A 16,621-nucleotide genomic window follows, 5' to 3' on the forward strand; every position below is an offset into this window, starting at 1 on the left:
CTGCTGCCACTGCAGAAGATATTTATGATGAAAACAGTTATTTGCTGAGAAATTTCCCTCATTTCTTTGAACAGCAAGAGTTTGCTTTGCAGACTTTTTTTCTGTACTAGACCTCTCCCATTTTCTGTTTCATTGATAGCTTACAGGAAATGGACCCAAGCAGTGCACATTAACTCCCTCACAGATTTTATTCTTCACTGGTTTTCTAGGTAGCAATGAAGCATTAAGGATAGAAAGACAATAAAACTGATTTCCCATGTATAGAAATACTACGTGAGCCATGCAGCTTTCTTGCTTTTTGATGTCTCCACAACATCTCCAGTATGTTAAAACTGTATTGTTTTTTTTCAGGGTCAACTGGACCTGTTCAGGTGATCATCACAGAGAGTACAAATCAGCCCAACTCCCATCCCATCCAGTGGAATGCTCCTGAACGATCTCACATCACCCAGTACATCTTGCGCTGGAGACCGGTGAGTGCCACATTTGTCATCATTTGTTCATCAAGAGTACTTCATTGGGCTTTTTCTGGTGTCTGGAAGAAGTGGCTGACACAATTTCAGCAGGCTTGAGTTGCTTATTCAGTGTTTTTGTCCTGTTGAGGTCAAGAGCTACTCTTGAGCGTCAAGGAGAGCCAGTGCTGTATAAACACTTAATGTTTTCTTGCCCAAACTTCACTGGTTGCTGAGTTCATGAAGTATTTTATTAAACAAAGCACTAGTACAGCAGACAAGTTTATATCCCTCCTTACCTTAGGAATGTAAATCCTTATGGAAACTTCTTCATCCAAAGAAATGCAGTTTTAGTAACATGTGCATATCCAGAGACTACTGGGATACGTTTTATTCTATTAACGAGGAGGTAAAAACGAGTAGGATATGGAGTCATAAACAACTTAATGTAGGATTAAATAAACAGTCACTCCCATCTTCTCCAAAGTATAAACCAAAACTGCTTAACCACTGCTTGTTGGCTGATGCCTCTGTGAGAAATGATTTGGTTTAACCAACACAGATGAGCTGTGTTCCAGCTCCCCTGAGTACAGCTTCACAAAAGACCACTTAGTGATTAAGAGCATTAGTACCTCAATGCTGCCTGTTATTAAGAGAACAATAAAGGCCCTGATCCAAAGCCATTCAAGGCACTCAAGTCTTTTACTGACTTCAGTGTATCTTGGATGAAGGCCTGAATGAAATGGACTTTAAAGCACTGGAGTACAAACCTCAGAGGATGGAGCATTATTTTAAAGCTTCCCATAGAGTTCAAACACAGGGTAGAAGGGAAGAACTTCTCTGTATATTGTTTTCAGATGATGGCTTAGACTGTTATTATGATCAGCCTTCAAATGTATATTTTCCAGCCACTACTTCATGCCTAACTGTGCTTTTGATGAAGGAATGAGTTCAATTTATAACAAATAATACTCCTTTTAAAGGGTAGAGTTCATAGCTAGGTTGTTTTAAGTTTACCCCTGTAAAACCTAATAACTCAAGGCCAGTGGTCCTGTTTCTTACTCTTACCCATACTCTTCTCATCTCCTTTGATTTGAATATTACAGTGAGTTAGTAACCAAACAGCAGGTTAGGACACTAGAGCCTAGGGAGTCTCTCACTATCTGAGTGTCCTTTTTCTTGCAGAAAAACTCAGGAAGGCAGTGGAAGGAAGCCACCATCCCTGGCCACAGGAACTCCTACACCATCTCAGGCCTGAAGCCTGGTGTGATCTATGAGGGACAGCTCATCAGTGTCCAGCAGTATGGCCACAAAGAAGTCACCCGCTTCGATTTTACCACAACCAGCACCACAGCAGTGACAAGTGAGCTGAGCAGGGGCACATCCAGGGAAACCTCATCTCCTTCACCCACCTCCCTGTTTTGTGCATCCCAGTTAACACAGAAGTAGTGATGCTTCATGCAGCCTCTTTCTTCTTTCTTGTAGGCAACACTGTTTCAGGAGAGACAACTCTTCTTCCTCCCGTGGTTGCTACTTCAGAATCTGTCACTGAAATCACATCCAACAGCTTTGTTGTCTCCTGGGTTTCTGCTTCTGACACCGTTTCTGGATTCCGTGTTGAGTACGAGCTGAGCGAGGAGGGTGACGAGCCACAGTATCTTGGTGAGTGTGCCACACCAAAGCATTGCTCACAGTCAGTAGAGCTGGTGTGAACAGTGAGCATCTCCCTGTCTTTCAGTGGGATTCACTTAGGGTTTGACAGTGGCAGGACCGGCTCGGATTAAAAACTCGATTAGTTAATTGTTCTTTTCTCCATTAATAGCTGTAAGAGAAGAAGGCAAGTAAATATCAATATCCTCTCAGAATGCTGTCCCAGAGTTCTGCAGAGGAAAACTGCCTGAGTCAGGAGTGGTGGATGAGTAGTAGATAAAATTATTCTTTTCTTCTCCATGAATTTGCTCCATTTTTTTTTCCATTTACAATCATGTAAAGTTACTGGCTTCCACAGCATCCTGAAGTGAGCAGCAGTGCAGATGAGAAGAAAACCAAATTTGTTTTTTGAACCTACCTCCTGGCTAATTTCCTTTGGCATACCTTTGTCCTTCTGTCAGAATAGACAGAGAGAAATCTTTCCCAAATGCCCTCTCTTGACTGCTTTTATCTCATGGATATCTCATGTTCCAGTCTGCTCTGTCAGTTGTTTTGTTTGGATCAGCCTCATCTTTGGTAATATGACAATTTAGCTGGTTAAAGGCACTGGACTCAGACAAAGGAATTGAAACTGTTTTTCCAACATTTACTGTAGAGCCCATGGCACCATTACATGTAATTTCATTTTAGCTTCTTTTTCCTAATTTCCTGGTAATAGCAATATCTCACCTCAAATATTGTGGTTATAATAGTTACTGGGACATGAGAATGGTAGAAGAACATGACAAAAAGAACAGCAATCTCCTGCCCTAATAATTCTCCCTGGACTGTTGCTCCCCTGACCTTACAGGCTTGGACACTGAGCAGAAGTGGCTTTTGTGGGGACTGACATCACTGTCACCACCTTCCTTTCTGCCCAGACAGCTGAGCTGTGCTGTGAGGCAGCTCCGGAGCTCATCTGTCCACAGACAGAGGTTTACATGCAGATTGAAAGGCAATTCCCAGTTTCCCCTAAGATGCTTAGCTTCAGTCTGGCCAACGAGGGGCTGTTTCTTGGGGAATTTCCTGCATCTGGCATGTAGGTGGACATCTGGGAGAAGGGAGAGAAGTTCATCAGCCCTTATAATGTTATTCTTCTTCACTCATGAGTCAGTGTCTCCACAGAACTTACTCATGTGAAAGTTTTTCCATATATTTCTGTATTGAAAGTTCAACAGTCAGGGTATGAAATGAGTATTCAGTTGAGATGGCTACAGTGTGCAGGGGGCTGCTGCCCAAGCTGCCCTGCAATATCCCACACTGGGGATATATATCCAAGCTGCCCTTGGTTGCTGGTCCCAGCTCTCCACACAACTGTTCTGAGATGAACCAAAGACAGTGCAGAGAAACTGTTGTTTTATTGCAGAAAGACTGTGCTTCAGCCCAGATTAGAACAGACTTCTCAGTTATTTAATTTGGAGAGAAAGCAAGAAGGTGGAATTGCTAAAACAAATTTTTCTCTCTTGCCTTCCTCAGATCTTCCAAGCACAGCCACTTCTGTCAACATCCCTGACTTGCTTCCTGGTCGCAAGTATATTGTTAATGTCTATCAGATCTCTGAAGAAGGAGAGCAGAATCTGATCCTATCTACTTCACAGACTACAGGTATCTGTGGCTGGCTGTTGCTGCACTTTGAAAGCTGTTGTTTCTGTTTGCTCAAGAATTTTTTATTACCACTTATCCTCACACTTGATGTCCTGCTCTGTTTATTCTTTTGAACAGCTCCTGATGCCCCACCTGAGCACGCAGTGGAAAGTGTGGATGACACATCCATTGTCATCAGGTGGAGCAGACCACAGGCTCCAATCACAGGTTTGTCCTGCTGGAGTGCACTTACTCTGCATTATTGGTAGAATCTGAAATGTAGGTGAAAAGGGAAATGAAATATAACTCTTGGACAAAGGTAGTGCAGAATTCTGTGTGGTGGGAGAGACCAGCTGGAAAGCACGTGGGCAGTTCAGCATTTCCTTGGCTTCAGTGGCTGAACTGAGCAATGCAGAAGGCTGGATGCAAAACAATTCCTTCTGGATTTGTGTTAAATAAAAACAAGCCCCAAGACCTTATATTTGTATCTGTCATCCAGACCATCCCATAATGAGCATGAGAACAGTACAAGCCTAAATCCACATGTCAGACCTCAGATATTCTAACCCAGGTCAGATTGTGCTTTGGAAGGTGGTGTGAGTGTGTGGTCCGTAGATGGGACGTGAGCACAGGCAGGCCACAGGGTCCTGCTGAAGTTCAGCACTATTTTTATCAAAGCTCAGTAGAGAGATGAGTTCAGCCCTCATTTCTAGCATTCCTTGTGCTGTTTGTGCTGAGGATGACATACTTCTCTTGCTTCAGGCTACAGGATTGTCTACGTACCCTCTGTGGAAGGCAGCAGCACAGAGCTCACCCTGCCTGACACTGCCACCTCCGTGACACTCAGTGACCTGATGCCAGGGGTTCAGTACAACATCAGCATCTATGCTGTGGAAGAAAACCAGGAGAGCACTCCTGTCTTCATCCAGCAGGAAACCACTGGGGTGCCACGCACAGGTAATGCTCATCTTCTGGGTTTCATTCACTGAGATGTCTGTGGCTAGCTCAGTGAGTGCTTCATGAACTCGGTTATGGTTTTGTGCATTTGAGTTTTAAGTTTCACTGGTATTGAAGTTCTGTAGTAAAATCATACTCATTGACACAGTCAACACACCACTGTGCATTGAAAGGGTTGCAGTTCCTAGGGATTGGACTACAGGCAGATCTTGTATTGTCTGCAGAAGAGAGATCACTTTCTCAAGTTATTTTAGGGGGGATTCTGCTAAGAAATCCTCTGAAGGGCCTGGTGCATCATTTTGCCCCAGCACTTGGCTTGCAGGTGTTCAGGGTTAGGTACTCAGACACCACCACCTGACTTTTTCCTCTCACTTCTAGTCCTACCCATTATTTTCCTTTGCAGTCAATGGGGATGGGAGATTGCTCAGCATTGGCTGATGTGCCAAAACAACACCATGGGATCTAAACTTGAGGCACTCAGCATTTAAAAAACTTCTGGTTTCGGGGTTCTTTAAGTATCCAGTTGGACTGAATAAGCAAACCAAAAGAAGGGCTAGTGAAAGAATTGGGATTTGATGTGGTAAGCAGTGGAATTTCATGGTCCTGCATGTTGCAAGCACGTGTTTGCAAATGGGAATTAGCCAGGAATGAATTCAGCTCAATGATTTTATGGTTTGGCATCTGCATCTTCCAAAAATGTGCACTGGTTAACCTTAGGGCAGTATCAGTCCTAGTCTCAAGAAACTTAATTTAAACACAGGAATTCAAGGGTGCAGTACTGTGGCCCAGCACTGAGGGAACTGCATATTACATTTGACTATAGTAAGGCCAGATCAGCCCTGTACTTGTTTAATTATAAAAGGTGGATTTAAGTTAATCATAGACATTCAGAACATGCTGTGGGTTTTGAAAACCCCTCCCTTTTAATTTTAGAAGGAGGTTACTGTTTCCAGCCCCTGGAGTACATTTTTTCCCCTCAGGCTTTGGTTCTGCATACACTTGAAGTTCTGTAGCATATTACATCTGTTCTATCAGTTCTCTTTCTGTCACAGCAAGATACCTTCTGAAGACATAGTATACTTTAAAGTAGATAGTGGTGTTTGGAATTGCAGTCTGCTTGAATATTGTCTGGGAATGTGTGTAGGCATGTTTACAGTGAGGTTACCCTGACTTTTCAGTTCAGTAAATATTCTTGGGCTAACCGTTATTCAAGCAAAATTCACTTTTTTTCCTTCTCCTGCTGAGGACTCCCTCTGACAATTGCTGTACCCCTGTGCTTTCAGATGAAGTGCCTTCCCCCAGAGATCTGCAGTTTGTGGAGGTTTCTGACATCAAGATCACCATCATGTGGACCCCACCCCAGAGCCAAGTGACCGGCTATCGGGTGGAGGTGATCCCTGTCAACCGCCCTGGCCAGCACGGCCAGAGACTGCCCATCATCAGGAACTCTTTTGCTGAAGTCACTGAACTGATCCCAGGAACAACCTATCTCTTCAAGATCTTTGCTGTAAACCAGGGCAGGGAGAGCAAACCTTTGACTGGAGAGCAAACCACCAGTAAGTGTCTTTCCTCTCTGCTTTTTTTTCAGCCTTTTAAAGTGCGTATTTCTCTGTTGCTTGGAGAAATGTATAAACAGAGCACTTGAAGTGCAACAGTTCTAGCCCAGGAGGTATCCCATCAGTAGGATGACAGGGCTGGGAATTCATTCATTCTAACAATGATCTCTTCAGCAGATTTATCCTCCTCCAGGGCTTTGCAATGGGAGTTTAAGTCTCATGGTGCTTTAAAACAATTTTGTATGGCTGGAATTCAACTTTTTTTATTACTGACTGAGAAATGATGGACCCTGCAGTTCTTTTACAGCACAGATCACAGCCGTGGTTTTTATAATTTTTGTTTTTTTTGCTAGTGCCTTAGGGCAGATTTCAGTATGACTTAGAAGCCTTGCAGAGATTCCTCTGAAAGTCCCCATCTCCCTTCTGACAGCTCCACACCTGTCTGGCTCCCATGGCAGCAGGAGCAGTTGTGCCTGCACATGCAAGGAAGGATCATGCAGGATCCCTCAGAACCTGATTGCTAATGATCTAGTGCCAGTGCAGCACCTCTGCCTCTGTGAGGGAGAATGCACTTTGTCAGGCATTGTTTTCTGCTTTTTAGCAGTGCAGAGAAGAGAGAGGAGCAGTAGCTGGGCATGATGTAGGTTTTCAGATGGAAGAGTAGGAGCTTTATCTGTATGTGGGTGGTTATCTCCATTTTTGGTGCAAGAGGAGCGGATCAGACAGAACATAGGACATGGTTTGTTTGATCAGATCCTGTTTATTGGGCAATAGAAGGGTGAGTGGGTGTTTGTGGTGTTCTTTGGCTGGGTCACTTTATTCAAAGGGACTAAATTCAGCTATGTGCATCTGCTGCTTTTCTGATACTTTTTAGTAAATAAGAGCAACTTCTGAAAAGCCAGCCTGGCTCTTAGTAATTTGAGAGGGAAGGAAAGGAAATGGGATAATCTGTGACTATAACCACGCTGTTTGAGAAATACCCTTACTTCCATCCATAAAATTATGAACAGTGAATAGTGCCTGTCCATTGACTGTGCAGGGAGAATGGGATCCTTATGTCCATCCTCTGCCATAGGTGTCTAATTTGAGCACAGCACAGATGGTGTGAGCACCTTCCCTCCTCTTTCAAGTGAGGCTTTCAAAAGCGAGGATGCGACTTAGGAATCTGAACTCTCTTGGAAGCTTTTAGAACAAGAAGGGCTCAGTTCCCAGCTAGATCTGTAATTTTTTGTGGTTGTTTTGAGGAGCCTGAGCTAGGTGTAGGGTTCCTCTGAAATGCCACACAGAGGTGTACATTGGAGTATAGACATTTAATTCAGACAGCACAGTGCCAGTCACAAATGTCTGGAATCATTTTCCATAGGCTGTGATCATCTGCTTAACTGCTTTGCCTAAACCACATTGCAGAAACTATTCCCATAAATTGCATCCTGTAATCGAAAATCCTGGGAAACAGAAATCATTCAGAGTTCCCAAGGAAAACCCCGCAGCAAAAGTCTCTTCCCACGGTGTAAATGTGATTCTCTTTTTGGCCTTCTGTTAAAAAGCAGTCTACAAATAAACTCCAAGTGTGTGTGTGTGGCTTTTAAATCTTCCCCTTTGTCCTCTAGTATGGGGAGAGGAAGTGATAAAAGCCTAATAGAGATGGCAAATTAAACTCTGCAGAAAGGAACTGACTTTAGGCTACACATTTAAGGAAGATGCAGTCTTTTTTCAGATGAGACTTAGCCCAGATCTAAGTACCAGCAAGGGATAAAGTTGACTTTCAGCCTGATGGGCTTAAGCAGGGTCACACTCGTCCTTTTTCTTTTTGAGTTCTCCCCAGTTTTTTCCAGTGGTAGAAGAAGGAAGACCTTACTTCCTTTTTCCTCCCTCCTTAAAAATGGAGAAAACAAAAAGGACAAAAGCATTTTCCCACTGAATCACTGAGAGAGTGATGAAAACATTAATTTTTTCCACCAAAATTGCTTCTCCAGAAGGAGAAAAAAGCATGTGCCAGCAAAAAAGAGCACTTCACTGCTCTTAATTTCAACATATGGTTAGGACCTAGAAAAGGTGGGGAGCCTTGCCATGTGAGCACTGTGGGCTCCTTGCTGCAGCCAGTGCTGCCTGCTGTGGGGGCAAATTCCCCTCCAGAGCCTCACCTTGCCTCAGCCAAAGGCGGTGACATCTCCACCAGTCACTGTGACTCCAGTGAAGGAGCTGTGCTGCCTCAGCTTCTTGTTTATGTAGTTATCTGGGTTATCAGCTTCAGCAGCTTCCCAGGGGCACTGATAAAAAGGGGAGCATGCTTGGTAAGAGCTGTTCCAAATCCCAGGGCAGACGCGAGCATGCTTGGAATTGTTGTATGGTCGGTTCCATGATGTGAATATTTTTCAGTAGATCTAGGAACTGGTTTTCTGCAGAAAGTCGCTGACTATTACTTATTTTGACATTCAAATGACAAACTGAGGGTGGTTTATTTTGGGAAGGGATTTTGAGAGGACTGGGCAAGGATTTAAAAGAATAAATCTTTTTCATGGAAAAGGGCTAAAATTAGGTTTCTGTGCTTACACTGACAAGTCTAAACTGAGCTGGTTTTTAAAAAATGCTCAGCACTCATGAGAAACTTGAAATTCCTGAGTGTGTTGGGGTCATCTGTCTTGTCTCAACCTTTAGGCTGCCTTCCCCATGGGATGCAGAGATGGCAGCGACCCAAATCAGTTCAGCCCAGAGCACTCAGGTCTGCCTGTCTCAGTGTATTAATGGATGGCACTGAGGCATGGATGTAGAAGTGAAATAACTTTCCAGCTCTCTCATTGTCTGTCTTGGTTTGAAAGACAGGTGTCTGCTAAGAAAGGGCAGGAGTTTTGTTTTGGAATGGAAAATGTAAACCCCCCTCCCTCCAAATTATTACAATTTTGAAATTAAGGGATTTTCAGGCAAAGATATGGGAATAGGAATGACAGTTCTTTACTAGGAAAAATTAAAATAGAAATACAGTACTACAAAACAACAAAACACTGCCAGAGTCAGAATACAACCACCCCATCAGTCAGGCAGGGTGTTGGCAGCAGTCCCATTCAATGGTGGCTGCATCCTCCTGCAGTGACAGATGTGGTTCAGTTGAAGCAGTGCTCCTGTACAAGGTGCAGTTTTCCTCCAGAGGTTCAGTGATGAGTGGAAAGGTCTGGTTTTCCTCTGGAATCCCATGTAACAAAGGCTGTCTTGGTGTCCCAAATCTCAGTTTTTATCTAGGTAGGAAATTCTTGGCTCCTCCCCCTGGCTGGAGCATCTCCCAGTGGGATGATGTGATTTTATCAGTCACACAGTGGGACTCAATGGCCCGTTAACAGGAGATACCTCCCTGGAGGAAGGATGGGTTGTGGAAAAGATAAAGGATGTTCCCCCACCTAGTTTTAACATCTGGCCCATTAGCAGAGGATATCTCCTACAGAGATAAGGATCACTGCTCCACCTGGTTTAACAGATGGTGATAGAATACAAACTTTTGGTTACATGCTGCATTGCAACCTAAGACATGGTCCCACATCCTCTCTACAGTTGCCCTCAGACAGTACATCAGGAATGCAGGCCCATGGTTTGGGAGTAGGGGTACAGTGGAGATTCAGCTGGGAAGCTGATGGCTGTTGTGCTTTGCCTCCCCAGAGCTCGATGCCCCGACCAACCTGCGGTTCCTCAACACCACGGAGCACTCGGTGCTGGTGCTGTGGACGCGGCCCCGTGCCGTGATAACGGGCTACAAGCTGACAGTGGGGCCCACCCGGGGAGGGCAGCCCCGCACCCACAACGTGGGGCCCTCCGCCACCAAGTACCTGCTGAGGAACCTGCAGCCTGGCACAGAATACACCGTGTACCTCGTGGCGGTTAAAGGCGACCTGCAGAGCAACAGAGAGACCGGCGTCTTCACCACTTGTGAGTGAGACACATCACATCCTCCTCTTCCTTTTTACCCTGGCCTTTCTTCAGAACTTGTGCTCAAAGTGCCTATTGTGAGTTGATTTACGGAGCAGACTTTTGAAGTAGCGTTCCAACGGCTTGGGAAATGCTCCTTGTTGTTCTTTCTGAACCTCGTTGGCAGGAAAAAGAGTTATTTGCATCAAAAAGCTTTTAGTAAAATACATTTCAGCTTTCCTGGTGATTAAAAGCAAGAGGGAAAACTTCCTACTGGTACCTCACTTTTTGCTTAACTGGATGTCAGAGAAATTTAATTTTATTTGATCTTCCTAATTGCTTGGTTTTGGCATGACAAATCAAGGAAAACATACAACTTCTTAAAATGGGCAAGGAATAATTAGTCTGGTACTTACATAAAACTGAAAGCAGTCATTTCTCAAGCCCAGAGATACCATCTAAGGCAGCTCAACTGCAGTTACACAAACATGATCTTCTGTCTTTTTATTATATTTTGCATCTGTATTTGTGATGCTGGTTTGGAAGAAGTATTAAGCAAATTTTGGAAGGAAAGGGAGATCTGTAACAACCTCCACATACTTCTAAAAAGAAAAAATAGCTTCAGTGTTTAAATAATGATGATGCCATCATATAAACTAGCAAAACTCAAAGCCACCCAAGCCCAGAACCACATCCTCTTTTCAAAAGAGAATGTGGTTTCTTTTAGAACAATGTAAAACTAAAATAAGGGCTCAAACTTTTAATCAGAGTAACATTGTTGACATTGGCAAGGTACTTTTTGCTGACAGTCTTGTCTATAAATACTCCTCAATTAGAACATGTTTTGGTATCTTGGGTTTAATATTGGCTTCAAATTCTGGCTTGTCTGAATGAAACCAGTTTCAGACTATAGATTTTGAGACCATAGATTTGATTAACCAAGCCTCTTCATTAATAACATTACTAACAAGGCCATTTCAGATTAAACTCGGTGTTGTTATTTAGGCTGATTCTGGCATGCACAAAGGCTTTGGCTTCTGTGTGATGCTTCTGACAGATATCAGTGAGACCACAGATACCTCAGACTGGCTTTCTGCTGACTTCATAAGATTGGTGAGGGATGAGATGGGCCTTGCTGGGACAGGTGGGTGACAGACAGGGGTGTGGTATTTTGCTGACTGGAAAGCATATGGTGTATCAAAAAACAACTGAGTTTTGAGGAACACTTCAGATGTCATGCCAAAAAACAGGATTCCCCAAATTCTTGGGGCTGGATGCATAGAGGATCATGCACCCACTTGAATATTTTTGGTTTTGTCAGGAACAAAAGCTCTGGCTATGATTGTACTACTTGCATACTGTGTCTGTCAAGCCCAGCAGCAGACAAAAATTACCTGTCAGATCCTTCCCAAATCACTGGATTTTCCAAAGTGATCTAGTTCAGCACTCATTTCATGCCTCTGGCTATTTGTGCTGCTGTAGGTCAGGTTTTCAAACTGTTTGGAGCCATCACAGCAGGTAGACTTCATCTCTGGTCAATTCACTCCACAGATCAACCTGCTGGCTCTGTTCCTCCTTTCAACACAGAAGTGACTGAGACCTCTATTGTCATCACCTGGACACCTGCTCCACGGATTGGTTTCAAGGTAGGAGCAGCTAATCCCATGTTGGTTTTTCCTCTTGCTTCACTGTGGAGGGTAGGGCAGATCAAAGCAATTTCCTGTGGCCTGTGGTGAAGAGGGCAGTACAAAGAGGACAGGTACAAAGGCCCTGTTGCTTACAGGGAGCGGGTTTAGATGACAGAGGTCAGTGCAGTCAGGGGGCTTCAGGTCTAGTGGGATATCTAGACCACAAGTTACAGGACTAACAGCTGGAGTTCACACAAGGGCCCATAGTGCTGCTGTTGGGTGATCAGTCAGGGTGCTGAGAGGCTGTGGCTGAAAAGCAAACCTCTCTCCCCTGCAGCTGGGAGTGCGCCCAAGCCAGGGCGGAGAGGCTCCTCGGGAGGTGATCTCGGACTCCGGCAGCATCGTCATCTCCGGGCTCACCCCTGGTGTGGAGTACACCTACAGCCTCACAGTGCTCATGGATGGCCAGGAGAGAGAGACCCCCATCATCAGGAGAGTCACTACACGTATGGCACTTGCTTTTCCACCATCATTCCTCCTTCCACTCCCCACTGCCTTCTGGGAGGCAGCGCTGGTGTTGCCTCCCTGTCGTGGTCCGGGTTTTCTTTTTGATGCATAGGTGCATTAGTAGCACTGCCTCATGCAACGCAGGGCCACAGCTTTGGGCAGTATTTTTGGCTGATTCCAGAGGTTGGGGAGAAGGATGCTGGGGCAGCCAGCATGATTCTCAGTGACCATTTGTCTGAACACTTGCAGCACTGGCTCCACCAACCAGCCTGCGCCTGAAGTCCAGTCCTGACACTGGCATCCTGGTAGTCTCTTGGGAGAGAAGCACATCTCCAGGTAACCATGTGAACTCACTCTGTGCTCAAACCTCCTCTTGTAGCAGAATGCTAACACTTCTTCTGTGGTGCCTTGCAGTTTGGTGGGAAATTTTCTGTTGATTATTTTAAAGAAAAATATATGTACTGCTAGATGTATTTAAGGATATAATTCACAGTTAACTGCAACTTGCCGTGGGACTCCTAATGATTTACATTCTGTGTAAAATGTTATTTTGGATCATGAATGTTAGATATTTCAGCTATTTTAAGGATTTGAAGGGTTTCTTCAAGTATCTCCAGTTGAAAAATAGTCTGAGGGAGGGAAAGTAGAATGGACTACAAGGATTTCTGGAAGTGACAAATGAGTTTTTGCTATGGAAAGTGAGCGTGGAAGTTCTTACAATGCTCAGTATGATCTCTTCTTCTGCAATAGCTCCTGGGAGCTGCACAATTGATTCCCATAAAAGGTGGATTGAAAGTTTTTGAAAACCTTTGTTGGTAACTGAATCTTTTCCTGACGGAGTCCTGAGAGAAGCTCCTCTCAAAACTCCTGAGATTTTCAGTTTGGTGAGGTCTCAAAGGGAACAGAAATGCTATGAGTGTGACATGGCTAGCTCCAAGGAAACTCATTTTGAGCAGCTTGACAAAGAAACCTGTTTCCTGCTGGGCTCAGGTTGGAAAAACCACTTGTAAAATGTCATGTTTGCTTCAGCTGTTGCACTGAGGACTGGTGTAAGTGGGTCCAGCAGGAGATTCTTGACTCTGTCCTCTGTATTTCAGGCATCAGTGGGTACCGTGTGACCACTGCTCCCACTGATGGGCAGCAGGGCTCTACTCTGGAGGAGGTGGTGGGTGCAGATCAGACCACCTGCACCTTTGAGAACCTCAACCCTGGCGTGGAGTACAACGTCAGCGTCTACACTGTCAAGGATGACCAGGAGAGCATCCCCATCTCAGAAACCATCACACCAGGTAACAAAAGGATGAGCAGCAATTTCAGCAGCTGTCCAAGTACAAATGGCTGAGCCCAAGAGCTCTGCATTGCAGAACTTGTATGGGTTTGATGGTAGAGGGCTTAGAAGTCACATTTAGTCTCTAGAAGTGGAATAACCACGTTCCAACACGTGACAGAACTTCTTACATCCGTGTACTTCTCTGCATGGGCAGTTGCGTGTCACAGGCTGGTGGCCTGCACATGGATCTGCTGTTTCAGTGCACTGAGCTGGGCAGCAGCAGGGATTTAACTTAGCCCTGAAGTGCCCCAGCATCTGGAGCACAGCTGGTGGGAACAGGAAGTGGGTGAACAGAGGTATGAGTGGGAAGTGAGCACAGGAGAAATTCTGGCAGCAGTATTGGCAGAAGATGACTGGAGCGCAATGGAGAGGAAAGCCAAGATGGAAAGGTCCACCACTGTAGCACTTGAGACACAGAGTGGTGTGTGCCACCTCACATGACATCTGTGGGGACTGCACAAACTGCCTTTGGAGCCACCACAGCAAAAATAATACGCACTTCCCCGAACAGTTGTGTTTAATTTTCCTTTGTGAGGGCTTTGTTTGTTTTTGTTTCTGCTCTGAGATGATGCTAGCCACTATGTTTGCTTGCTCTTGTAACACTGCTTTAAAATTTCTGTGCTTCACTGAAGTGCTGTGTGCCCCCTGGGGTGAACTAATGCTGTGATGCTGCATAGTTATGCAGGAATAGCTTTAGCCCTTCACCATCTTCTGGTGGAGGAAAGCTAAGAATGTATGTGTCTGGCTTTTACAACTCTTTAAAGGTGATATGGTACATGCATTCCATATGGATAAACAATTATTTTACAGAAAAGTGGCTTTTTTTTGGTACCTATTCTGTAAAATAAGTGTTTTCCAAGAGGGACATCAAAATATAACATGACCATGATCATTAAAGCAACAATTCTGTCCTGTAATTTCTTTTCAAACTAACTTGTAATGAACAGAATGGATACAGAGTCCTGTATCTTTGACTCACTGATGTCTGATCCTGAGTGAGGAAGAGCATCCATTTGTTCCCACTGATTTCAGGATCACCCTGATAAATTTACACAGCCAAATCTTGTGGCTTAAATCAATATCAGTTTATTGGCTTGAGCAACTGAAGGTTTGGCAATTGTCAATTAAAGATGCATCTAAAAATTCCCCATTCCCTGCCCAGTTCTGCTGGTCCTAGCATGCAGGAAATGAGCACCTCTGCTAATGGAATAATATCAATAGGGAAAACAGTCACAGCTGTGCTTATTTTCCCTACAGAAATTTAGGCAGCATCTAAAAGGTCATTAAAGAGCATTCCTATTCAGTGGCTAAAATTTGAGATTTTGAACAATTTTAGCCATGTATGTCAGGCTCTTGGGCACATCATGTGCTGGGCATAACCTCTGAATTTGGGGATGTTCAGAATTAATACCGTCTAAAGGTAATTTTTAACCATTTACCCTGTTTCCAAGGAAGTGTTCTATTACTTACTGTTCCACATCATTTGGTTTTAGCGCAAATATTGCAGCAGTTAGTTGGTAAGTAGAACTTGAGAAATTCTGGGCCAGATCCTCAAGCCATGAAGGGATTTGAGGCTTTCTTCCAAGTGCAGTGTAAATAGTTCAGACAGTGGATGATCTACCCTGGTACTTCGTGGAGGTTCTCACCAGCTGAGGGTCTGATTTAGCCCCTTCAAATGAGCTGATATTTTTGTGATCCCAGTGATAAAAGTTAAATTCACCTTTTGAACAAAACCTTGATTTTAGATGGTCAATCAACTATTGTTTCAGAGTTGTTGTTTTATTTATTTAGTAAATTTAGTTTATTTTATTTAGTAAGCTTTGCTCTCTTGTCATTTACCTGCATAAAAACCAAAGGGCTGTGTTTTTTGTGCTTCTATTTTTGTCAGAAAATGAAGGGTCTTAATGGCTTATCATTGCTCAAAGTAAATTTGCTGCAAGTTAAGTGCTTCTTGTAGGGCTCTTGGAAAATTATATGTCTAAAGAGGGATTGGGGTTTCAGCTTCTGAGGGGATTGGGGTTTCAGCTTCTGTCTGCCCAGGGAAGCAGCTGGAGACTGCATTAAAGGGTAAATACAAGAAAACAAACTGAAAACAGCAAAAGCAAAAACACAACAAAAAACACCCACAAAAATCCTTCCTTTTCCCCCGGACCCCACGAGAAATTGTGCATATCACCGCAATTGCTTCCGAAGTTCTGTCGATGTTAATAGTGATGAACACTGCTTTTTTCTCCCTTGTCTTCCTTTTGCCTCTGTGTGTCTCTGCCTCTCCCATTTGCTCTTTAACTCATTAGAGGTGCCCCAGCTCACTGACCTAAGCTTTGTTGACATAACTGACTCGAGCATCGGCCTGAGGTGGACCCCGTTAAATGCCTCCACCATTATTGGGTACCGCATCACAGTAGTTGCAGCAGGAGAAAGTGTCCCTATTTTTGAAGATTTTGTGGACTCCTCAGTAGGATACTACACAGTGACAGGCTTGGAGCCGGGCATTGATTACGACATCAGTGTAATCACACTCATTAATGGCGGAGAGAGCGCCCCTACCACTCTGACACAGCAAACGGGTGAATTTTGAAAACTTCTGTGTTCTGTGACGTGGGTGGTGTCACTGGCTGTCACTGGCTGTCCGGGTGCTGGGGCTTTGTCCAAAGAGGAATTGAGCTGCTCGCTGCGGGGAAGCCTGACAGACCCAGCTGGCTCCTTTCCCCAGATGGCAGCTGGGGATGGATGTGGGGCTGCTCATTTTTGAATTGGAGGCATTTTAATACCATGAATGACTGCAGACTTGCCAGGCTCATTCACCTTCTGCTATTCAGATTTCCAGGATCCAGTTGGATCCAAGAGCCTGAAACATGAGCTTTGTGTTCGCCAGACTTTAAAACTGTGATTCCCCAAACTAGGAGTGCTGAAGGGCAGAGCAGATCAGCAGACACCCTCCAGCCCTGACAGCTGTTGGAGCTTCCAGCAGCCCATTTCCATGGTGGCCCCACTCTTTCCACAATGCCCCAAAGGATAGACAGC

General features: G+C 44.4%; 1 protein-coding gene across 4 annotated transcripts in view; it reads left to right on the forward strand.

Moving 5' to 3' along the window:
• The window catches only part of FN1 (fibronectin 1), a 52,252-nt gene that overhangs the window by 16,251 nt on the left and 19,380 nt on the right, over window positions 1–16,621 (forward strand). For 2 of the 4 annotated variants that reach the window (XM_033064603.2, XM_033064604.1), the window contains exons 13-25: window positions 352–473; window positions 1,638–1,815; window positions 1,938–2,114; window positions 3,618–3,746; window positions 3,864–3,953; window positions 4,488–4,682; window positions 5,966–6,238; window positions 9,887–10,153; window positions 11,684–11,778; window positions 12,098–12,266; window positions 12,517–12,603; window positions 13,365–13,556; window positions 15,892–16,164. In XM_033064603.2, the coding sequence (XP_032920494.1) occupies window positions 352–473; window positions 1,638–1,815; window positions 1,938–2,114; window positions 3,618–3,746; window positions 3,864–3,953; window positions 4,488–4,682; window positions 5,966–6,238; window positions 9,887–10,153; window positions 11,684–11,778; window positions 12,098–12,266; window positions 12,517–12,603; window positions 13,365–13,556; window positions 15,892–16,164 (2,247 nt within the window). The remainder of the gene's footprint in view (window positions 1–351; window positions 474–1,637; window positions 1,816–1,937; window positions 2,115–3,617; window positions 3,747–3,863; window positions 3,954–4,487; window positions 4,683–5,965; window positions 6,239–9,886; window positions 10,154–11,683; window positions 11,779–12,097; window positions 12,267–12,516; window positions 12,604–13,364; window positions 13,557–15,891; window positions 16,165–16,621) is intronic. The other 2 variants (XM_033064605.1, XM_033064606.1) reach the window with 1 other exon arrangement.

This window comes from Catharus ustulatus, chromosome 7, assembly GCF_009819885.2.
Source record: "Catharus ustulatus isolate bCatUst1 chromosome 7, bCatUst1.pri.v2, whole genome shotgun sequence".
NCBI classification, from domain to species: domain Eukaryota; kingdom Metazoa; phylum Chordata; class Aves; order Passeriformes; family Turdidae; genus Catharus; species Catharus ustulatus.